At 42.5% G+C, this 24,298-nt stretch overlaps 3 protein-coding genes across 4 annotated transcripts in view; all 3 read left to right on the forward strand.

Annotated features, from left to right (window-relative positions):
• Positions 1-1,863: 1,863 nt before the first annotated feature.
• On the forward strand, positions 1,864-8,114 carry LOC125720218 (prolyl 4-hydroxylase subunit alpha-2-like). Its single transcript, XM_048995426.1, has 14 exons — positions 1,864-2,083; positions 3,292-3,388; positions 3,474-3,625; positions 3,756-3,893; positions 4,634-4,864; positions 5,248-5,416; positions 5,524-5,701; positions 5,890-5,960; positions 6,808-6,907; positions 7,006-7,056; positions 7,172-7,231; positions 7,331-7,399; positions 7,484-7,580; positions 7,722-8,114. Exons 1-14 carry the CDS (start codon positions 2,002-2,004, stop codon positions 7,790-7,792), a joined length of 1,566 nt encoding a protein of 521 aa, XP_048851383.1. The 5' UTR covers positions 1,864-2,001; the 3' UTR covers positions 7,793-8,114.
• Positions 8,115-8,449: 335 nt separating this feature from the next.
• Positions 8,450-17,409, forward strand: LOC125720228 (sideroflexin-1). 2 transcript variants are annotated; one of them, XM_048995453.1, is made up of 11 exons: positions 8,450-8,796; positions 10,698-10,871; positions 10,985-11,155; positions 11,365-11,463; positions 11,600-11,675; positions 12,001-12,086; positions 12,247-12,374; positions 12,502-12,551; positions 13,313-13,362; positions 14,260-14,307; positions 14,792-17,409. In XM_048995453.1, exons 2-11 carry the CDS (start codon positions 10,708-10,710, stop codon positions 14,886-14,888), a joined length of 969 nt encoding a protein of 322 aa, XP_048851410.1. In that variant the 5' UTR covers positions 8,450-8,796; positions 10,698-10,707; the 3' UTR covers positions 14,889-17,409. The 2 variants fall into 2 exon arrangements, with proteins under 2 accessions (XP_048851410.1, XP_048851409.1); XM_048995452.1 differs by having other exon boundaries at positions 8,454-8,796; positions 10,702-10,871.
• Positions 17,410-18,167: 758 nt separating this feature from the next.
• Positions 18,168-24,298, forward strand: part of jakmip2 (janus kinase and microtubule interacting protein 2) — a 28,410-nt gene continuing 22,279 nt past the window's right edge. Inside the window, exon 1 of the mRNA XM_048995413.1 lies at positions 18,168-18,470. The gene's annotated coding sequence lies outside the window, so the exon portion shown is untranslated. The remainder of the gene's footprint in view (positions 18,471-24,298) is intronic.

Here is a 24,298-nt window from a genome sequence, read left to right on the forward strand (position 1 = left end):
CATCGCTTAAACAAACACAACGAAACAAAACAAAACATGACTTATTTGCCGTTTGCACAAGTACAGATACGCTGGAATGCTTCTCTTTGCCAACCCCATTGTGCTCTCCCTAGCTTGAGGGTGACGGTGCAGGGTCAGCGAACGTGCGGCGCCCCCTAGAGCTGGGGGTTAAGGGCTTTGCTCGAGGGCCTACAGACTTGTGACTGTTCTGCCGATGCCAGAGCTCAAACTGGTCTATTAATCTATTGATCGCAGGCATAGAGACTTAGCCCTCTGAGCCATTCGCTGCCCCTCTGTGACTGTTGCCAGAGAAAAGTGGCAGGTCTTCAGTCCTGCTTCTAGGAGCCAGATACGAACTGTCCTAGCAGTGCACCTCACACCTGCACTTAATGTTTCCCATTTCTTTCAAAGGTCAATTGAGGTCACCCTCCGATTCATGAGGCACTGCCGGATAAGCTAACGGTCTTTTCTGGCTTCAGTAAAGCGCTTCCGTCCTTAACCTGGCTGGAGTCTGGTCGTTCCCAGTGTCTCCTTCTTCACCTTGTTCTTGTGTAGTGCTGTCTAAGAAACACTGAGCCTGGAAGCAGCCTGCCTCGCAGAGAGCGGTCTCTTGATTTTTTCCAGAGCTACGTATATATCTGTAGGCAAACACGGAGTGTATGTCTGTGCCTGTTTGCGGCAGATCTGAGATGTGTTCAGACAGGCTGAGACTGGGGGATAAGGTTAATTTGAACATTTCCAGGTGCAATGATAAAATTCTTGTTAAGGATTCTGCCTGAGATTCCATTTTCTATCCGCCAATTAAGCATCTCACATTTAATCGTTAAAAAGCTTGTTTGATGTTAATGTTTAATGTGAAATCAGGTCGGGCCAGATATAAGCATCTGGGTGCTGTGGACTGTAAGGCTTAAATGGGATGTGTCAGAAAGTTTAGCAGGAAGATAACTGGCATGCGGCACAAAGACATTCGTGGGCATGACGTGGTTATGAGGCAAAACACATCAGAATCATTCTTTACATAGTTTCACATGTTAATATCCTGTAAGAAAACTATTTGGAAACAATACGGTTTCCACAGATTAACACTAATCAAAACTGATACTGAGTTTAAATCGAACTGGTACATTTAGTAGTTGGTTTTAGTTATGGCTGAAAAACACTCCTTTTAGACTAAATATAGTGTAACTTCTTCCTCGGTTATATTGTCTATTTCCTTGATAATTATTCCGTACTGTTGTGAGCGTGCTGCGGGTTCGAATCAAGGCATTTCCTGCATTTTGAATCTGTAGTGGTCTCCAGTCTGCATGGGGGGCAAACTGAATCCGGACATTTCATCACGAGAGACTTCGTTTCCATTGTTACCTAGTCGATGCTTCTATCTAAAGAAACCTACATTTCTACCAGTTTTTAAATGTTTTACACAGCTGGAGAAATTAAAACTAAGCTTAATCGAAAGCACGAAAAAACGAGACCACGAAGCAAGTAAGCAAGACCAGGCTTTTCAGCATGTCTAACGTGACTTAACCACTACGCTGCCCTGCACTCAATATCCACGGATGCCAAGTATTTATCCTCATGCCGCCTATTGCTAACAGGACAAATGCAGAATGAATCATGCACTGCACTCCCACATTTACTTGATTTACTGCTTGTAAGTGTTGCCCAATAGCTTTAACTCTCAAATTTTTATGAAAAAGGGCCATTGTCCACTTTGTACATCACTTTGGTGGTTACTTGGAGTAAGTCGCCCTAAGTCCCTGACGATCCTTTGTTCTCCCGCCCCGTAATTCACACTCTTACACCACAGCGTGACTCAGCTCGCTGCCTGCCTTAAAAAGCACTCCTGTCTCGCCACCACTTCACGCGGCCATCACTCTGACGTGTGAACGGACTTTCTGCATCGCTATAAGAAACACCATTATTTCTCCGAGAAAGCACCGAGCTCGATTCTCCTGAAGACTTCAACAAAGCCAGCAGCCTGATTTTATATAATTTTTAAATATGGAGCACAAATTATTTATTTCATTTTTCCTAATCAGCACAGCACTCAGTATCATTAGAACAGAGTTCTATTCCTCCATAGGTAATTTTAGTTAATTATTTTTGTAATAATCATTATGCTTATTAATATTATTAAGCTTATTATTTTATTACTACTAACACACTGTTTTTCTGTAGCATTGCATTGTTGCGCTATTGTTGTTCATTGTGTGCTGTAGCGCTGGAAGTAGGGGCGCTGACAGTGCTTCAGCACCCCCTCTGGTTGTTGGTGGTAATGCAGTGTCAGAATACTGTAGGGCAGCGTGTCCGTTTCGTCAAAGAAAAACAGAGCGTTATGTTGATTAGCTCACAATGGCACAGAGTATGACGGCTTGCAATCGCTGACTATTTGGTCTACGTGGTTATATTGGAACTCCAGAGCAATTACATTTTCACATTTTAATTGCTTGAAGAAACACCGCAAAGCTAACGGAAGAGGAAGACCGAGACTGGGGAATTGATGTTGTTTATTCAGTATGCTGTTAGACATTATTATATCTAATTAATGAGCATGTGATTGCCCCACCCTGGGTTGTTCCCTGCCTTGTCCCTGTAGCCTCCGGACCCCCGCAACCATGAATAGGAAATGTATGGATGGATAAGCATGTGATATGAAGCTAGGATGAATGCAGGAAAGGACAAGAAATCCATGAAATGTTTGTTTCATTAAAACCATTATTTTACTGTAACTGGAAAATGAGGCAAATATCATTCCTTTGTATACAGTTAGACATGTTGTTTATGCAAATTAACTAAAACAAAATGATAATTTGGAATTAGTCCACAGTATTGAGTTTGGAAGAGGGACCAGTCAATAATCAATAATTACGTGTGAAATGCATCCACAGTTTTGGGTAATTTAAGTCCTTAAAAAGTCACACCAATGCACATTTAAATTATTTTCAATCTTGTTAATAATATTGATGGTGTTTAAGTTTTAAGTGATTAAGTGTTTCAGGAATGAGGATTATCGCATTTGTATGTGTTACACAGGGATTTCATCACCCTCTTACAGCACATTACAGGGTAAACACATTTTGTAATAGTTTAGGCTTGTGTTTTAGACATTGTAATGGTATAATGTGCAATTGTAACTGTATAATGTAACATGGTAAATATTTTAATAGTGTCCAACCGATGTCTGGATTTGCAATTCACCAGTTGTTGCACTGTTACAGTTTATATTTTTGCAGACATTTGTAACATGGCTATAAAATGAGTTCACCTCATGATGCTCCTCTGTGTTGGCAGACCACATGACTGGACTCATTTTTACACAAAGAGAGCTTGTCTCCTCCTTGCAGGATTATATCGCGGCAGAGGGAGCACATATCGAGAAATTAAAGAGGTACCTTCTGTACCACATTATTTGTGTTTATCTTTAAACGCTCATTTCGCGCTGAAAATCATTTTCCCATCTCTGTTCCTGACAGATGCCTTCGGATGTTTGAGAACGTTAGCAAAAGCGTCCCTTCACATCCCGAAACGTACATGAGCAATCCTGTGACGGCATACAAGTTTGTGAGGAGACTGAGGAACGCATGGATCAAGGTGGAGGAACTGGCTCATTCGAGTCCTTCCAAAGGTACGAACGTGTCTCCCTAACTGAAACGGAGCTCTACATAACTGAGAATATAGTAAACGTTCTGTTGATGGCAAATTGTTTCTCTCAGTACTGTAGTCTTGACGGCGTCTTTCTGTTGGCTGGGATTTAGAATTCCTGTCCTTGATATCTGCAAAGTCACAGCGGATCCCAGATGATACGGATTTAGACGGGATAACGTTGGGGCTGCTCAGGCTTCAGGAGACTTACAAGCTGCCCCCAGAGAAAATGAGAGCACTAGCCCCCACAGGTGAGATTATCCACACCCAGGTACCGGAAAGTTACAACTGAAGTGCATGACACGGCTTTGGAATGTTGGTTGTTGTCCTTCGAGGTTTTTGGTTGAGTTTCAAGATATCTAGTTACCTGCTTAGACATGCCTTTTAATTGGCTAAAATGAGTTTGTTGGTGCTAAATATTTTTATTCTATTTAGTAATAAGGGCTTTATTGCAAAACTAGTTTCTTCAAATATGTGCGAGCTGTTCTATTACTTAATATTAATGTAGTACTTCTCCAGCTATGGCACCTATACCATTTTACATTTACATATTTAGTAGAAGCTTTTGTCCAAAGCGACGTACAAGTGGGGCGAACAAGACATTAAGAACATACTGTCTGTGCTCTCGAGGAGCCAACTAGGCGTAAGGGCAGCTAGGCTGAGCTTCTGATGAACACCCAGGTATAAGCAAGAGCTAAACAAGACCTTCTAACACCAGAATAATCTATTAAGACTATTCAAGGACCAAACGTGCAACATTATATTCAGGGAATGTAAAGAGGGATCAGGGTAGTAGAGGAACCCCCCCCCCCCCGTCGACAGCTTTATTTTTCAACCCCCTCCGTCAATACTGGCATGCAGAGAGCACAATATTTCCAGAGGTGGTATGCAGTGTAAAAACCTGAGAAACACCATATTAATGTGATGCTAAATCGTTACGTCGACAAATATCATTAATGCATTGACGTTGTTTTCTGAAACACTGAGGAAGCTGAGGAATTCTTAGACCCAGACGACTCCTTCCACGTGGCCAGAGTTGCTCATGAAAACCACAAGTTCCTCTATGCCTTTCTGTGGATGCAAGATGCTCACAGACAGCTGGATGAGGGAAAAGCTGCAGGAGTTTCCCAGAAGGAGGTGCTTCGATTCCTGGCACACTTCGCCTTTCAGATGGGAGAACTTCCTCTTGCTTTTCAGCTGACGAAAGACCTGCTGGACCTGGGTCGGTGTTCAGATCGTAACTTTCTCCAGTAGCTAGGAATGCATGTGTGACTTTACTACTTATAATACCTTTCATCTGAATGCAGCTCAAAGTGCTTTACAGAAAGTGCAAATAAAAAATTCAAAACGAAAGTCAAAACAAAAATCAAAACAAAAATCAAAACAAAAATCAAAACAAAAAAAGAATCAAGACAAATAGTAATAAAATAAAAACAGCCAAACATTAAGAAATCAAATTAATGTAAGATGAAAGGGTCGGTTGTTACAGATCTCTAAGGGTCGGTTGTTACAGATCTTTGTTGCATAAAGGCAGGAAGCTGCTTCTCTATATTTCTTGTATTTTACTTTTCAGCGTGACCCCTTCTCTTTACGTCTCCTCCGCAGATCCCAGTGATGACATCATACCGTACCAACTGGCCTACTACCAAAGATTGAGAGAGAGTGTTCAGAGATGGCACAGTGCTCCGGCCCAAGTTGCCAACTTCGACATTTTTATGCCAAGTGACAAGAGAAACATATATGAGGCTCTCTGCAGGGGTGACGGCGAACAAGTGGAAAGTCACCTTGATGTTATTCGTTTTAAATTCCATTAAAGTAACTGCGGCTTTGCATTATGTTAACATTGTGTGTGTAAACGTTTTTCTTAAAAAAAAAAAAACAGACCTCCAGGAGACAGAGGGCGCTGTCCTGCAGATACAGCACAGGTGGAGGGAACCCACGGCTCATCTATGCCCCAATTAAGGAGGAGGAAGAATGGGCCCATCCCCATATCATTAGATATCATGACCTTTTATCTGACATGGAAATTGACATCATAAAAAACATTTCCAGATTAAAGGTTGGTATTGACAGTTTATTCTGCTACATTGTATATATTTAATCAAGCTTTTACTGTATTATTTATCTGATTTAGTTAGAAACTTTTGACTTGAATTTTTATAGCATGCCAAATCATTCTGCCCAAGAAATTGTGATAAATGTATTATATGAAATAAATATATCTATATTCATTGTTTTTGAATAAAGCTTCAAAGAGCTATGGTTTTGGACAAAGAAACTGGGAAGAGACATGCTTCTGAAGATCGTGTTTCAAAAAGGTATTTCTCTCTGTCTGCTGTCTTATGTTGGTGGAAAGGTGTGTTTCATAAAACCGATTTATTTTCTTAATTCTGTCAAAATAAAAGTGCATTTTTACATTGCAGGATCAAATGGAAAAAAATTCAGTCAGTCCTACTGACCTTGTCAAACTATTATGTATTTTCTATGTTCACAAAGACCTTTACATTAAAAAAGAAAGATGGAGAAATTGAAATAATTGAGCAATGAATAACCTAAAATTGAGCAAACCAGAAAAGCGACATAGCTGGAGTTTGGTAATCACACGTTCGTATGACAATGAAAAGTTACACAATTAACATTGTACCTTTCTCATTATAATGGGCACTTCCACGCCAAAGTTCTGGAACTGAAGTTCCTGGGCCGTCTCGACCTGCCACTTTCGTGTCTCACTTTCACACCACACAACAGGAACTGGGACCGTTATTTTAGTTCAGCTCTAACGTATCATCACTGCCTTAAAATTCACGTCATTCTATGCTTATTTTTAAGCTGCATTTTTGCGTAGCATTGTGGCATCACATCACCTCTCACCTTCAGGGTTAGGGGTTTGCATCCTGCCTCCGCTCTGTAAACATAGCTTACGTTGTCCGGTCTCTTTCTCCATCTGATGGATGCAGTTAGTTGAATCTGCTTCTCTAAATGGCCTGCAGTGTGTGATGGCGAGAGTGTGAGCATGTGCCCAGTGACGGACTGGCCTGCAGCCCAGGGTGTCACCCTGCCTGGTGCCCGTTAATTCCTGGGATGGACGCCAGGCCCCCATGCGAACCTGTACCCAATAAGCCGTTATGGAAAACAGATGGACATTCATCCTTATTGTATTCTTAGTGCATGGCTGTCGGAAAAGGATGACGGTGTCGTCGCACGTATCAGTCAGAGGATTGCGGATGCCACCGGCCTGGAGATGGAAACAGCCGAGGATCTTCAGGTGAGCCGCTGATGGAGATGCTGGGGATTGACAGTCAAGTAAAAGATACGCATGGAAGCTAAATCTGACCCGCATTCCTTTTATTGTTTACTCTGTAGGTCGCAAATTATGGAATCGGAGGCCAATATGAACCACACTATGATTCAAAGGTACAAGAGACGGTGCCGACATCCTGTAAATGTATAAACGGCCGACATGAACACCTGAGATATTCCAGAGAGGCCGTGTCCGTGATTTTAATATCCAGAATCTTCTTCTTCATAGTTGCCTAATGACACAGAATTTTTGGCAAATGGAGGTAGGATCGCCACAGTCTTAATTTATGTAAGTTGTTTCCCTTTAAGCGGTACAGCATTGAGTCATTATTAGTTAAGGCCCGATGCAGACTTTCAATGCATCTTAGACCTGCTCGTTTCCTCCCAGATGAGTGATGTCGAAATGGGAGGTGCCACCGTATTTCCTCTAATAGGTGCTGCTCTGAAACCTAAGAAGGTAAGTCGCTGTGCCGAAAGGCCTTCACTGAAGCACCTCCCTGTGCAGAATCACTTACTATACAAAACGTCTTGGTTTTAACAGGGATCTGCTGTGTTCTGGTACAACCTTTTAAGAAACGGACAGGAGGATGAACGAACCCTTCATGCAGCCTGTCCGGTCCTCACGGGTAGCAAGTGGGGTGAGACACCAACTCACAGGAATGATCTGACAGTTATTACATCACTCTCTCATAGTCACCGTGAAACATGAAAAATAACCTGAAAATAATTGCAAGGGCAAGTATATCAATGACCTGATCAAATTTTCGCCCCGATTTCAGTTTCAAACATATGGATCCGAGAACGAGGGCAGGAATTCAAGAGGAGATGCGGTTTATCCCAGTCTGACTGAAAACCTTAATCCTGTCGATATCTTGCTGGTTCACCCTGCCCATAGAATTTCTAAATCAGCCCGCAATGATAAGTCACCAGTGACTGCATGCTGACACAATGGGCTTATTGCAAACTGACAATTATCTGCACTCCATGTTCACACACAACGATGTTTGTTCACTCACTCTATTGTGCTTCTTTATGACTTAAAAACCGCATTGCCACATGTGGCGGTGTGAGTTAAAGGCTGTTTAAGCCCTGTTATCAGTCATCCAGTAATTATTTGACTGCTTGGAAGATTATGTGACATGAAATATCATCAATAAAGTGTCTTTTTGTAACCAGTGGTATGAAATGTCTTACATTCAGCTTAAGGCAGACCCATTGGAGGTCCTGAAATTGCTGGGTGACCAAAAACAACGATGATTAGTGTCTCTAATTGGCCCCTGCCTATCTTTCCTCCTCCTCCACCTTATCAATCTTTGTACATGTTCAAGGCTGGACTGGGATTAAAAATTGGTCCTGGATTTTGTGGTCCCACATAAATTTTTCCCACCCCCTGGGGTGTTGGGGGTGGGGGTTCCCACGATAAATATTGCTGGCTCACGTGCTTATCAGTCCGCAGAGACCGTGCCAGATGGCACAGTACAAAGGTGACAGAAATAAATGGGACAAAAGGACAAACTGTAATGAGACTCTTACGAAATCTTCAGTTTGAGAATGAACTTAAAAAAAATAGCTAAACTGGATTTAAAACTTCGTTCGTTATTTTGTGGTATTTTATTTCGCAGAAACAATCCAAGTACCCGCATAATCCGAATCTCCGTTGGAAATGTAACTGTTTGAATGACTCTTCCAGCAGCGACTGTTATTTTGAAACTATCGGCTCACTAAAAACCGGAAGTCGACTTTGAAATTGGCAGAAGCGAAGCGAAGCGAATCGGTGGCTCTTTGGTGTGAACGGAAGGAGCAGCGAGGCGCAGCCGATCGGACCCCGTTTGACTCTCTCTGTCTTTTAAATTGGTAGGTTAATAGAACTAAGGTACCGGTGCTGATTCTTGATCTTGTGTCAGTAATGGGTCCCCGGACCTAGACGTGCGAGAGCTGGTGCCGTGGTCATGTGACTGATGTGCACAGTGAGGATGTGGCAGCGGTAGATCGGGATCTCCATGATACCTGTTTGCGTGCGATGATCCAGCTGGATATGCTATGCCTGTACATCGGATAGACTGTTTATTCCCGTAACCATGTCCATATATATCGCAGTGAAAAACAGACACGTCTGATCGTGTGGTTCTGTTTGTAGACCGACCATACTAGCCGTGTTAGCAGCTTCTAATGACTGGACAGTAATACCGCATTACACTAAGGTGGTTTAAAGTCTAGATCTCATCCTGATTGTTAACTATGCAAAATGTGTATTATGTGAATATGTATTATTTTAGTCACACGCACATCTGCATGCTATCTTGTAAAATTACAGATTTTTAAAACACGGAAATACACTTTGAAATCCCCTTTATGGAAGAAACAAATCACATGCATTGATTGCTATATTTGTCACTTCTGTTCTTTTCAGTAAATCCCGTGGCTCTTTCCTTTTTGTCAGAACGAATAATTAATGTTATACTAAGCGACCAGGCAGCACATCTGTGCGTCAAAGCTCAAAGGACAGATGCTCGGTGCTCATGAGGTCTGCCGTCTGCTGCGGTCCGCGATTTAAGGGATCTCCATCGGTGTCTCACCTCACACATTTATTTGCAGAGGCCACCCTGGCGCAATTCTTGCAAACAAATTGAATAACGGTGATAAATAGCTATAGATGCCTTTCACGTTGCATGATGAAATCAGTTTGCGTGGTTTCACCGGAAGATGGCTGCGGGGGGGAGAAGACAGAGATCCGACTAAACGCCATGCAGACGGGCAAATCTCATAATATCTGAAAATAAGATTGGGATCCCAAAGGCATTCGGCTCTCGGCACACTTCAGAAGTCAGATGCAATGTTCTGTGTGTCATTTTTGAACCCCGTCCACTATTGGATGAAATCGTTTCAATAAACGTACCAAAGCAACTCTTACTTGATAAGAGAATCTGGTTTACTATGAATATCTACGAGGTGCAATCGAGAGGTTCGTGTGTAAAGGAGGATTTGAAGTTTGACGTTTCTGTATGTATCAAATTAAAAATGTAATTAAAAACATAATTTATAATATTTTCCCATGGAAAACGAACCTGAAATGTTTAGTTCACTCCATTAAATTAATGATCGGTCAGCGGGGAACCTGCTCTGAAAGTCGCTTTGCAGGTACTGCCTGTTCTGTGCAGACCTGGTTACCGATTTACAGAATGTGTTCAGTGCTGTTTTCTGTTCTGTAGAAATTGTTAATTTTTGTGGGGAAAGTCATTTGCATGAAGCATAAGCCAATAGCCTACATTCTTTGATTCTCTGCCTACAAGGGCCCCTGACCCTATAGGGAGGGCGTTTGGCTGCCAAGGGCCCTTGAATTGTGGTGGTTGTGGTAGTGGTGGTGGTGGTGGTGGTGGTGGTGGGGGGGCCCTCGCAAACGTTTTGCCCAGGGGCCCACACAACCCATAATCCATCCCTGCTCTATATGGACAAAAGTATTGGGACACCTGGCCTTTGCACCTTAATGACGTCAACTTTTATGGCGTCCCATTATAAATCCATAGGCATCAATATGGAGTTGGTCCCCCTATCAACTCCCTATCAATGCCTATGAGTCTAGAATGGGACGTCATAAAAGTTCCAGTGTTAGTTTTAGCCCTTCCTAGACATGTCCCGCAAAGGATTGTGGTTATCGGAGCTGCCAAAAAAATACCGTGGACATGACCACGATGTCCTCAATAGTAGATACAGGCATGCTTGTATTCTTGTATATCCTTATATTTTCTATCTCTCAGCCAGATCACCATGACTACAGAGCTCAGCACAGACATTAATATCAAGGAACCACGATGGGATCAAGGGACATTCATTGGGAGAGCCAAGCATTTCTTCACTGTCACTGACCCCCGAAATATCCTGTTATCCACGGAACAGCTGGAGTCAGCGCGGCAAATCATTCAGGATTACAGGTATGGATCCCGAAGGTCAATTCCTCACACCTGAGGGTGTTAATTCAGTTTTTCACCGTTTAATGCTGGTGCCTGAACCTATCATCATGTTGCTGTTATTCCCTAATTTGAAGGCAAGGAATCGTGTCTCCAGGACTCACAGAAGATGCGCTGTGGAGGGCAAAGTACATCTATGACTCCGCCTTTCACCCGGACACGGGGGAGAAGATGATCCTGATTGGTCGGATGTCTGCGCAGGTTCCCATGAACATGACTATCACGGGATGCATGATGACCTTCTATAAGTGAGCATTCAATTACACATTTATTAACGAAACATAGAATCATTGAAATGCATGAGCCGGTAAACCAGATCTTTTAATAACCATCTTAAATCGTGCAAGTGAATCTTGAGAGCTTCAAAGGCTGGGTCCTTATTTGTGTTTATCACTAGCACCTCATTAATATGTAATTATTTATGTCACTTCCTGTCCATCGTCCTGCCCCCACCCAGGTCAACTCCGGCAGTTGTGTTCTGGCAGTGGATCAACCAGTCTTTCAACGCAATAGTCAATTACACCAACAGAAGTGGCGATGCCCCTATAACCGTCAGGTAGGGGGCGCTACTGCTGCATAGCGCCACTGTGTTGTACTTCGTTACTACTTTCCCGCGTAACCCTGTAATCTGAGTGCTTGTACGTGCGCGGCCTTGTGCACGCTGAGGTTAATTCTGGGTTTCTCATTTGCAGTCAGCTTGGTACCGCATATGTGTCCGCGACCACAGGCGCCGTTGCCACGGCTTTAGCGCTAAACGCACTAACCAAGGTATCCGCGCACGTAACGTCATCCTGGCCTTCGTACCTGACTCCACGTCGCTGTCAGACGGCGTCTGCGCCTAACCCCCCCCCATACCCATTTCACTCGTAATTTCATTTGTTTTCCCTTTAATCGCACACAATTTATCCTTTAACGGCTGTTTTGTGTATCGGGTAAATTGCTGGACAGCGGTATGCAAATATATTGACCAAAATACCGTATTTACTGTAATATACGTTCAATGATTTTCTTCTGTTCCAATTCACTGCTGCAGTTGTGTTCAGTGTTTTTTGTTTTTTAATTGTAAGTTTAATATCTTCCTTTCCTTACACAGCATGTCTCACCACTTATAGGCAGATTTGTTCCGTTTGCTGCTGTGGCTGCTGCAAACTGCATCAATATCCCACTGATGAGGCAAAGGTAATGTTTATAGCTATGGCCAGGTACCTTATGGTGGGGATGGGGGGGGGGGCTTCCTGTGTAGCTTTTGAGTAACGAAAGTTTGTTAAACGATCAAAGGCATGTGTCTTGGGATATTTATATAAGGATTGCCTTGGATTCAATGCCCGTTTTTTTCCAGAGAACTTAAACACGGTATTCCGATAACGGACGAGAACGGCAACAGGTTGGGGGAGTCGAAGAAGGCAGCCCAGCAAGCCATCTCACAGGTGGTGGTGTCCAGAATCCTCATGGCCTCCCCAGGAATGGGTCGGTATTCCTCCAAAAACCTCCTTTGTTATTATCAAATTATAACCTCAGCTGGGGTGGGGCAGCACAAGTGTTCCGACACGCTTTCTTAACATCAGTCTAAAGCCGTGCCCTTCTGTCTTATCAGCTATTCCACCGTTCTTGATGAACACCCTTGAAAAGAGAGCATTTCTAAAGGTAATGGCCGATCTTGTTTATTCTTAATCAATTTGACTCGATAGGAAATGAATCCGGCTTTCAAATTGTGACCAAAAAAAAACATAATCTTGTAAAATGAATACAGTAAAACCCTGACATCAGTATAAAAAATTTTAAATTCGGAATATAATTAAATAGAAAGATTACACTTAACCAACTAAAATGAACAAAAAAACAATTAAGAAAAGCATTGCACAATATCTCTATATTTCAGTTAGGAAGTGGCAGCCTTCAGTAATTCATTCCATTACGGTTTTACCTTGTTATTTCTTTGTGGAATCAAATATCTATCTGGCAGTGCGATCGCAGCACGTTTAAATAGTTTTATTATTAAACAGTACAATAATCATTGACGTGCATGTGTAAAAGGATGAACGTGAATGCAAGAAATTTATTACAATTCATCGTTTTTCGAGAGTGACATGTAACTATTTGGGATATTCAGCTATCCAGCGGTATCTCGCCGTTGCTGGATATGGGAACGTTTACTGCTGTAAATGTAGTTGTGTCTATTCTCTTCTGGAATTGCATATTCCAACTCCCGATCGCATGTTCTCCCATTTTCTTTTATTACTGGGGTGTCGAGATGTTCAGTCACAAGCCATTCAAACTTATGAACATATATGGACGCGGAAGCCTGGCGTGTCTGTGGATTAACATGACCAGCGTCACGCGTGTGACTGTGCCGGTTATCTGTGGCATGTATACACAGTGTATATCTGCTTTTCACTCTGTTACAGAGGTTTCCGTGGATGAGTGCACCCATACAGGTGGGACTGGTAGGAGTCTGGTGAGTACCTTGAGGTTTTTCGGTGCTGCTTTAACAATAAGGTTCCCCCTTTGCCATTTCTAAGTGGTAGTAACTCATTAATGAAATGAAAACTTGTTTAAAAATGATCCATTAATGATTTACAACGTTCTACTACCTAATTAATAATCTGCTTATAAACAATTCCTAAATCCTTTATAAGGGCAATCTTATTGTGAAATAATATAATATATATTTTTTCCTCTTTTCCTTGATACACTGTAGTTCACGCACCAGCTGATAAGGGTTGTCAGTCATTCACTTCTTGGACAGATGTACCTGGTCTGTTTTATTAGGCTGGCAAATAACACACGTACTGTAACCTTACCACGGTGCTCACTGGACAGTAAAGGATAACAGTTACCCCCACGATTCTGTGCTGATGCACCGTCGGCATCTGCCACAATAGTGAGTCAGCAGCACAGGTCATATAAAAGACGGGCGGAATAAAACAATTTCAAATTTCTTCTGAATTCTCAAAAGAAAAACGAACTTATTCAGAGTGTCACACGCAACAGCCCCATACATGAATTGTTACCCACACTCCACCCTGTTGACTCTTATGACGGCTGAGATAAATCAGTCCAATCGGGACCAGCTGGGTCTCATCGGAAGTTCCTGTTTGCTGGCTTCCGGTGACCCGTCGCCATGGCGATGTGAAATCACCGCGGTCCGGTCCCACTGTTCCACTTCCTGTCTGCTCACCGCATTCAGATTCCTTATGTTTGACTCACAATTCTTGGTTTCTCTCTGCTTCTTCCCTTGTAACGTTTCTGTTGGCCAGCAAAGGGACGGCTTGAAGCAGAGTCAAAATTTCCCGCGTTTAATAATCTGCATTTGAATCCATGTAATCTGAAGTTTCGACCCTGTGTTTTGTAGCCTGGTGTTTGCCACTCCTCTCTGCTGCGCCCTGTTTCCACAGAACAGGTGGGTTCTGGTCCATGTAAAATCTGCCACCATTTTCCTTCTCTCTGTATGAAAAAGCGGCTTCAGAGACTATACTGCATATGACGGCGTTACTGTTGCCTAATTATACTTTTAGACTCTCAAAATGGCAATATTTTTAGAACACTGGACTGCTTAGAGTTTTTAATGGGGGGATTTGAGTTAAATTTTGAAGAATGACAACGGCAAGTATTTGAATCCTGTTGTGTGTGTGTGTGTGTGTGTGTGTAGGTGTGTGTGTGTGTGTGTGTGTGTATGTGTGTGTGTGTGTGTGTGTGTGTGTAGGTGTGCGCACACACACACACGTTTGTGTACATATGCACCCCGTAATTGGTCCAGGGCGCACGCTCTGCTGTGAATGCTGTGATTGGTTCCAAAGTTCTTCACGAACACGAGTATAATTTCGGCGTGAAGTTTTGCTCTCGGCACACGGTAAAAACGCTCTGTTTTCTGTGGGCCCCTCCAGCTCCATGTCGGTCGGCCGCTTGGAGCCTGAGCTCCAGGCAAAGATCAAGGCCAGTTACCCGGAGGTAGAGAGGGTTTACTTCAACAAAGGCCTGTGACGACCAGGCCACGTCATCCTGGTCACCGGCCCAAAACACCCCCCAGCACAGCATGTCATCCAACGTGCCGAAGTCCCCTCCTCCGTTTCTCCCGGATTCATACGGACCTCACTGACTTCTCCCTGTATTTCAACCTGTGACGAGTCTGATCTTCTTTAATATTTGCTTTCAACATGGAATTTTTCTGTGCTGTGCTCTTCGTGTGAAACTCCATACACCACATGCCATCCTCCTGCATTTTCTTCCCTGTTTGAAATTCACTCTTTAAATGCAGATATTAACACTGGTCCGTCAGTGTCTCCCAAAGCTGTTGGAAATGTGGATTTCTGACAAGGTACCTCTTAGGGGGTCTCGTGTTCTACTCGATTTTAGAAGTGCAATTTCCACGACATAACAGGCCGTGGGGGGGGGGGACATCTCTCATCATGTCTCTTAGAGCTGTGTTTTACTGCCAAAATATTTTCCTCATTTTCTTTAAGGCCCCCATTCTGGGTCCTTACTGAAATTAGGAATTTTACTCAAGTACAGCCTGTGAAATATATACAGTTTATCTGCGAGTGAATTCTCCAATGATGCGTATGAACAAAGACCGTTCATGATGTACATATAGCACTACTGTGTGTATTTATGGCCTTCAAGAACAAACTGCAAACAACGGGAGAAAATGCAAATATAGAATATACATATCCTGTGAATATATCGGCGGTCCCGGATGGTGATAAGCAATTTTTGCATAATCTCTGGTTTTCACCAATAAAAACAGGTGCTTTATGACTTATGTCACAATTCTGAAGCTTTTAATTGTGAAGAAAAACATTATGGGCAATACTGTAATACAAAAATTAGTTTCAACTCCTGGCATATTTTATTAATTAAGTGGTTTACTGAATCCTCGGTTCATGATGTACTGGTAATGTTTATTATTTTTTTCCCCCACTAATTGGCCACATTTACTTATGTTTAAATATAAACCATTAGAAGGTATCAGTGTACGATTACTGCCGTTAAGATTTTTTTGGGATGTACGTAACAACGCATTATGTAATAATACCGAATTGTGTAGCAATTCGGCAAAATTTAACAACTTTTCACTTCATTATGTAATGGCACCCGCATTCTGTAATAATCCCTCGCATTTTGTAATAGCCTGAATGCAATATTGTATTTGTACGTATTTCCGTGCATTCCGTAATAAATTACTACACATTGCGGCACTTGCTACAAAATGTGGGAGCTATAGATTTTGATGATGAAAAATATTCCGTAATAAACTCCATTGACACATTATGTGGTGTTATTACATAATGCGTTGTTATTACATAATGTGGTGTTATTACATAATGCGTTGTTGCAGGGTGTCTCAGCTGACATGGGAAGGTTTTTATTGGTTGTATGTTTTTTCATCAACTAGCATCCAAAATGACATTTCTAAATGGAGGACGTGCATACATTCACTGTTAAGAAGCACAAAGGTTTTAAATGCCTCTCAGGCCATCAAACAAAAACCAGACAGGGTTTTCCATCTCCTTGTATTGTCGTTCTCATTGTGATCTGACTAGAACTTGCGCAACACATGCAGCTGCTGGATGTGACCTGTAAAGGTTTCGTTAAGTCCTGTCTGTGGAAGTACAACTTGATTGGTCACCGTGTCCCTTGATCGTTTGTAAGATTTTTTCAGAGAAACCTTATTCAGTTTCTGCCCTTGTGAATATTCCACTTTAATGGCAGTATTCTTTAAAAAAAAATGATATATAAACAATATATAATCTCAATAAATTAGGGTTATGATAATGTAGGCATCGCGTTCTGCGGTGAGATATGTGTTGTAGTGTTCTGATTGGTTGTAAAGTAAATATAGAGTGTGTGGTTTTTAAGATAAACACAACTTCAATTAAAGATTAAGTGATGAATTTTGACTTTGCTGCTGATGATCTGAAGCTATGCCTAGACTTTGGGGGCCCTTTAAAATGATGGTTTTAGTCCATCCTGTTCTAGTAGAGTTTTATATGATATATCTACATGCAGACAGTATTTCTAAATAAGGTGTAAATGAATGATTATTCCAAAAGGTACTGTGCGTTACATATGCAATAGCAAAATGGACAGTGGTGTTAGTCACAAGCGCAAAAGATTCTTGGTACTGATCTGCAGAACTGATTTCATGTTGACCTAACAGACGTTTCCTCAACGCTGAATTTTAGGCCTCTTGTTATTGAGCAACAGAACAATCTCTGTGCCCATCACAGGGATGTACCCTGGTCCCACAGCAGTTAATGAAACGCTGCCATGAGTTCTTGACTCCCGTGCAATATCGTGTTTAAGATCTGATGTTACGCATAGTGTTTCTGGAGAAGCCTGACGGCCGAGTTGTGTTTGCGAGGCAGTGTGGGGGTGAAACCTGCTCGCAGCGTTCTTCAGTATTTGATGGTTTTCTGTGTCGTGTGGAGCTAACGGATTCCTTAATGGTTTGTTGTGTACTAGGGAGAAAATATGTAAATGTTGAATAAAGAAAGTAAAAGTCCTGTATCTGGTATCCGTCAATACACGCAAACACGCTCTTCAATAACCGTGTGCATCTCGTAGTTGAAGCCATTTGTCGTACTGAATTGTACTATTTTAAAATGTAAACATGAAACTTCCCTAATGGCTAGGGAAGCGTGCTTGTGATTGAAAGGTTGCTGGTTCGGATCCCCGACTAGCAAGGTACCGCCGCCCCTCGGGGGCTGAATTATCTGCCCCCTGCTGTGTCACATATGGGTTAAATTCAGAGGACACATTTCATTGTTGTGTACAGAGTGTCAAGAAAGATAATTAATCCTTTTAAGATAATAAAAACTGTAAAATATTTGGTAGTATTAACGTAAAGGGCCTAATTTATTGTGACCCATTATCAGCTGCTGCTAGTCTTTCAGGTCATGTGACTGTAGATCGATGCCTTTTCTAGCAGTAACCTAGAGTACAGTATTCTCCGTTTTTCTTACCGCTAAATGGAAGTCGACCAGACATTCTGGTGATTTCCAAATGACACATTTATCAAGACTCTTTTGTTACATGCCTTTTGATGGCTGCCAGTTCCCAATTAATTAATGTGTCTATATAAAATTACAATATAAGCGCCTAAATGTATTTCTGCTCCAAAACAAGTCATGTTGTCTGTACAGAACATTAATATTTCGTTTTAGATTTCTCTTCTGCAGTGCGTTATTATTCGCCTGTATGTCCATAATCACAGTATACAAATAAGGCAGCCGGATCGGGATGCGGAGGGGAAGTGAGTAATGGTAGCTCACTAGTCCTTTTTAAGACTTTTAACAGCCTTTTGTGTAATATGTGCTGCCCCCAAAGCGCTTTGATGACGGGAGGCTAGAAGGGGTAGCAATCCGAGCGCCGAAAGAGCGAGCCGGGAGCAGATCGGGGGGTCTGCGGATCTCGGCCATTCATAGAGATGAGGGCGGGGTCTGGCCTCTCCGTGGCTTTGTGCGGCTGCTGATGCTGCGCGGCGGTGGGCAGAGGAGAGGAGAAAAGCCGAGCTATGGAAACACATCCCGGAGGCCTTCGTACATCGCGGAGATTAATCGCACGGTAAGAAGCCTTTCATCGAGGGATACCTTGCATCTCTTATACGGCTTGTCGTTCACAGTGCGTTTCCTAAGACAGTCGGAATCAGTTGCGCTGTCAATGATTATTCGTGCATTAACTAAGCGTACTGTATTAGGGTGGGATGCTGGCCGTACCAGCGACTATGCGTCATGGTGAAACAAGCCGGGATATCGGATTATAATCGTGCATTGTTGTTCGAAGGAGCCACGAATATTATTGCGGGAATTATACGGGGTGGCCTGTATTTGAGGATGCTCGAAGATGACAAGTGCATTGGATGCACGATTCAGGGGGATGCGCTGGCGAGGCCATTCGTGACAGCTAATCGTGACCTCTGAACGACATCGTGGGGTCCATTAGCAGAAAAAGTAATAATACATCTAACATAATACGCTGTGTTAAACTGTACGGCTAACATCGCCGATTCCCGTCATCTCGGCCTAACGTGGACCGGCGCCGGTCTTCCCACGCTCGCGATGCGATCTGCGGGTTCCCGTTAAAATCTGCTTATGACCTCCTCAATGTTATAGCTTTCTATATATTTACGTTATGCCGATACTGGAGTACGTTTGTCTGTGCGATGCTACTCGATGACGCCCTGTGCAATAATCAAAAAAACAAAATAACCTCCGATAATAATAGGCTAGGTCTGTTTTTATAGAATGCAATATCCGCTAAGTGCTAATGCTTAATTAATTTACTCCGTTTCATGTAATAAAATGTATATACGTTTTAATATTATAATATTCTACCTCTACAATATAAAAGAGCTTTAATTACGATCAAAAATACTGTTCATGCTTATCACTGTTATAGGGGATATATAGCATGAACGTGAATGCTGGAAACTAAAGGTTTCAAATGTATATTTTATCCTTTTCATTTTATAGGTCTTTCATCATATTTATTCTTACCAGCTTATCAACCTTTTTGGAATAAAACGTACCTAAGATGAGCAGTGACAGGTGTCAAGGGTTGTAGGTAGTAGAAGCGAACTCATTGGTATCACGTGATACGTACGATAGTATATATATCATACAGTCTATGTACAGCACATTGCTCTGTATTTGCGGATAGTTGAGTAGCTTCGATTGCCCACTGATTTGGGGCATGCGGAATGTACTGTAGATGGCAGCAGGGAATATAGTGGCAGACGGATTACGGGCATGTGCTTTGGGCCCATTCAGAAAGGTAACCGGGTGAGTCAAATCGGTAGATTACGGTAACATGTTTAGAGTATTATTCTCAGCTAAGCGTAAAACTGTAATGGCATGCTTTAGTGTTTTTATAATGCGAGTTTAATAAGCGCAAGCTGTGAGCCATGTAACTTTGACATTGCTGCTCATACCCGGCGATCATGCCCCACCTCCCTCCTCCCGCCCCATCACCTTTGGGTTTTAACAGCCTGCATCCCAGCGTTTGCGGGCTGACGCACGGCATTTTTCATTCATCCTGCTTCTTTTCGCATAATTGTAACTATGGAGACGTGGACAGAAGAACCGCCCACCTCCGGAGGCCGGTTCTACAGACATGCTTAATTTTACGGCTGCTTACGACTGACAGTCTTATGACAGCTCTGCATAATACTTATATTTATAAGGATGTCAAAGTGGGTGAGTCTTATTATAAAATGTTCACATATGCATTTATGTTAGTCGACAGTATTTGTGTAAAATGAGAAGTACATGAAGAAATATTGAGTGGACATATATTAAGCAATATATATGAAATACTTTTAAATGATATTTTGCAGGCATATATTTCTAAACACATATTGCATGTCATGACCATATTATATATAAAACATGCATGTTAAAGCGATTAAAATGAGCAACGTGTAAAAATGTTGAATATGGGGCAATCTTTCTTCAACAGTTCATTTATTAGCTTACCTCCCTGGAATTTATTAGTTCTGAGTGCTTTTCTCATGACTTGCACTCATTTGTGTCTCTAATTTACAATTTAATCCTCAAATAATCACTTTTTTTTTTTGCTAGAATTTTTAGCGCTTGACAAAAACTGAGAAAGTTATCCGCGCTGAACACAACACCTCCTCCTCGGTTCAGTCTCCAAATATATAATGTTCATCACCTGCTCTTCCTTATTGATGTCCAGTAAGCTTGATGCTTGACTGGTGGCATCTCTCCATCGTCTGTGTCCTCTGACCTTCTTAACTGATCAGGTGAGATACAGTCGCCTGAATCAATCTGTAGTGGATGTCAGGAACATCTGACCAATTTTGCTGAATTTCTGCATGTTTCTCAAAGGCTTTCGGTTTTAACATAAAGCAGAAATCGTACTCATGAACTAAAATGATCTTTTATTGGCAAGTTGTAGACGTATTTCCCATCATGACCTCTTTTAGGATGCACACACAAAACTCTTTATTGATGCCAGGAGGGAAATTGCTTAAAAATTAATAAAATTGAATTAACAAAATGAAAATATAAAAGATAGGATAGGTATCAAACTACAATTTAAACTCGTTAGGAGAAAAGATATATGATCTGATTTCTATAGCCCATCTTGCCTTCCTTTGGGACATACACACCTGTACAGGTGAGAGGAAATCTTGTGGGACACAATGCAGGGTCTCCCAGTCTGCAACAAACACCCCTGGGGCTTAGGGTTAAGGGCCTTGACTATTGAGACATTTGTTTGTGTAATATAGCACTTCCCAGGCCGTGAAAAGAACATACTGTATGCCCTCCATCCAGCCCTTGATAAAAGAGAAAGCACTATTTTGATTTCTTATTGGTATATATAAAATGTCAGGGCTATCCAGGGGGTGTAACACTGCACAGGTAACAGGACTGCAGGCAAACGTGTCCGAGTGTTGCCCCCACAGTAGGCCGTTGTGCTTGGAGAGAGGGAGAACCTGTAGGTCAGCTGTTCAAACCTAGGTGTGAGGACTCTTCAGCCAATCAGTGCTCTAATTAGTAATCCAATTAGGGAGTTGCAGCGAAAAACCTGCACACACACCCAGGGATGGATTATGGGTTGTGTGGGCCCCTGGGCAAAACGTTCGCGAGGGCCCCCCCCAACCACCATCACCACTAGCAGCACCACCACCACAACCACCACAATTCAAGGGCCCTTGGCAGCCAAACGCCCTCCCTATAGGGTCAGGGGCCCTTGTAGGCAGAGGATCAAAGAATGTAGGCCCTCTAAAATAGACAAACGAAAATACATTGTTGATAAGCGTTGCAAATTGTTTTGGGCTAGGGCCCCCACGGGCCCCCTGCACCTCAAGGGCCCCTGGGCAGCGGCCCCGCTGGCCCGGTCCGTAATCCGTCCCTGCACACACCGACCCTTTCTGGATAAGATTGGCCACCTCTGGTGTGACTTTATCGTGTGATTTCTTGCACTTTATTTTGACCTCAGGGACTGGATACTAGGCGCGTATGCATCTGGCCCTCCTGTGACCTTATCTGTGAGCACAGAACTCTGTGAAAATGAAACTGGGTCACAAGACTAATGCTTTTACCACTGGTGTCACTTGGAAGTGAACAGAAAGTGCACCTGAGCTGATAGCATATAGCCCTCATCTGTCAGTCCGGCTCGCGGCGTCTTTCTTCCTTGTCTTGCTTGCAGCTGGGCACGGCTACAGGACTTTGCATAAAACGCCCTTTTGTATGTCACATGTGTGACTTCGGACTTCTCACATTCGACCTCCAGACAATGCACGATGGGACAGTCACCGTAAAAGATTAACTCCTTTACTAAATAGTATTAATAACATCTCCCCACATAATGCACCACGGTCAATCCTTTGCACAGATAATGTTCCCATTTCTGCATACATGTGAAGAAGATTTTGCCATTTTGTTTTGCTGTAGTCAGTACATATGGCATGATTATACAGCCATATATTTTCAGTTTGCTTTGGTAGGCGGTTTCTTAATTAAATTGCACCTTCACCAGAGGTTTGTAGCTAAGGATTAAAGATTCTGGCATGATACTGCATTTGGAATGAGAGCCTTGATTCTAATGAACGACATAAAAATTTACTAAACTTATGCAGCTGATGGATTATGGGTAATTGCTTTGTATCGTTTTTTTTTCGCGAACCAGATGCGCTAAAACTCAAAATCTGGATTCCCCAGAACCGGTGAAGCTGCAGGAGATCTTGAGGCTGCTCAGAATCCTTCTCCAAATTCAGTCCAATTGAGTCATGGCACCGTGGCAGGCGTTTGGGTCTAAAAATAAGCAGGTCGTCAGTCACAAGAGTAAAATCAGGCATCCAGCTTTGTCCCAGTGACCTCACTGCTGGGATCACAAAAGTTGCTCAAGGAGGAAGATGTGGAGGTTCATTTGGAGACAAAATGATGGATTAAGCCCATTACGTTTGGTTCCTGCTCATAGTTATTGTGCGTATGTGTTTTAGCTTATTTTTTGGGTTAATCTAGCTTTAGCAGGCCTTTAGCTGTGCAGCGGAATTAGTTATGCATCTGGTCAGATGTGATTCCATACAGAGGCTTTCAACTTTGCTTCTTAAGATTCCGGTCAGCCCCACTTTTCCAAATGACCCAGTTATTAATAATCCCAGCGTGGAATTAATGTTGTTGGCGGGTAAAGAATGGTCACCATCAATGTCAGGCATGATATCCTTTGGTTGACTGGCGCAGCTATTATGAATCCCAGTAAAAAAATAAAGAGAGTTAATTGTGGCAGCAAGTAAATCATGTATAACAAACAGTGGGACATTTTGCTTTTGCTTTTAGAGACGTTTGTCGCATCTTTGTTCTCAAACAATTTAGAACAGGATGTCGAGTTCAGGCAGTTTTTTGTTTTTTTTTTGCACTGGTGACACAATGAAACGTTTTCCAGAGACGTGTGTCATTTTCATTAATCTCCCTCTCTTGTCTTTGAAGCTACAGAACTGGTTGTCAGGAGGGAAAATATCCGAAATATAAACTGCCTTAAGTTTGGGACGGGCTTCGAATTCGAGATACAGCAGATTGTGGTAGAACCTCGTGGTAAAAATGTTTGCCTGTTAGACCGAGTCTGGATAAGGTTCTCAGAATAAAAATAATCAAAAAAAATGGCCAGCATTGTTTCATGAATAATGCATGTGTCACGCAGCGATAGCTCTGCAGGGGCTACATTTGTGGCAGTAAACATTCTATAGACAACTAGAATCCCACTTGAAGTCACCTGATGTCCTGAGAGCAGGAAGTCGTGAGTCCCTGCAGGATGTAGTAGTGGGCGTGTCAGTAGATTAGTGGGCGTGTCAGTAGATTAGTGGGCGTGTCAGTAGATTAGTGGGCGTGTTAAAAGGTGACGCGTACACTGTAGCAGGTGGGCCAAACGGTTATTTCCATTGGTCGAAAATGCTGTCAATAAACATTGGGTGTTTTTCCAACATGCGTACTTGAGCGTACTTGTGTTCTCACGCACCCGTTTTACGTCATCTTCCATCGCCGGTGACCAGTTCCAATACTAAGAGCAGAAGTATAGACCACGGTAAAAATGCCCGGATGTTTCTTGTGCTCCGCCCCAAATATCAAGGATACATCGATTGCATCCTCGCCGAACGAGACCTATCCCATGATGCATTGCGCCCCAAGTTTGTCCTTGGAAGGCAAGTTAGCAAGACCGGTCTTGCCAAGACCACAAGTACGATCTTTGCGTTCTTGGCATAGAGATTCACCCATTGTTTTAGAAAGAAACCAGACATTTACCAGACATATAGGTCAGGCAATGACCTTGATGAGCAAATACCGATAAACGTACGTTTCATATTTGATCATATAACGTAAGACATTTCCTATGCTTGTGAACAGTTTACTGGGTGAAGGAAATTGTGT

Source organism: Brienomyrus brachyistius, chromosome 24, assembly GCF_023856365.1.
Source record: "Brienomyrus brachyistius isolate T26 chromosome 24, BBRACH_0.4, whole genome shotgun sequence".
Classification (NCBI taxonomy): Eukaryota; Metazoa; Chordata; class Actinopteri; order Osteoglossiformes; family Mormyridae; genus Brienomyrus; species Brienomyrus brachyistius.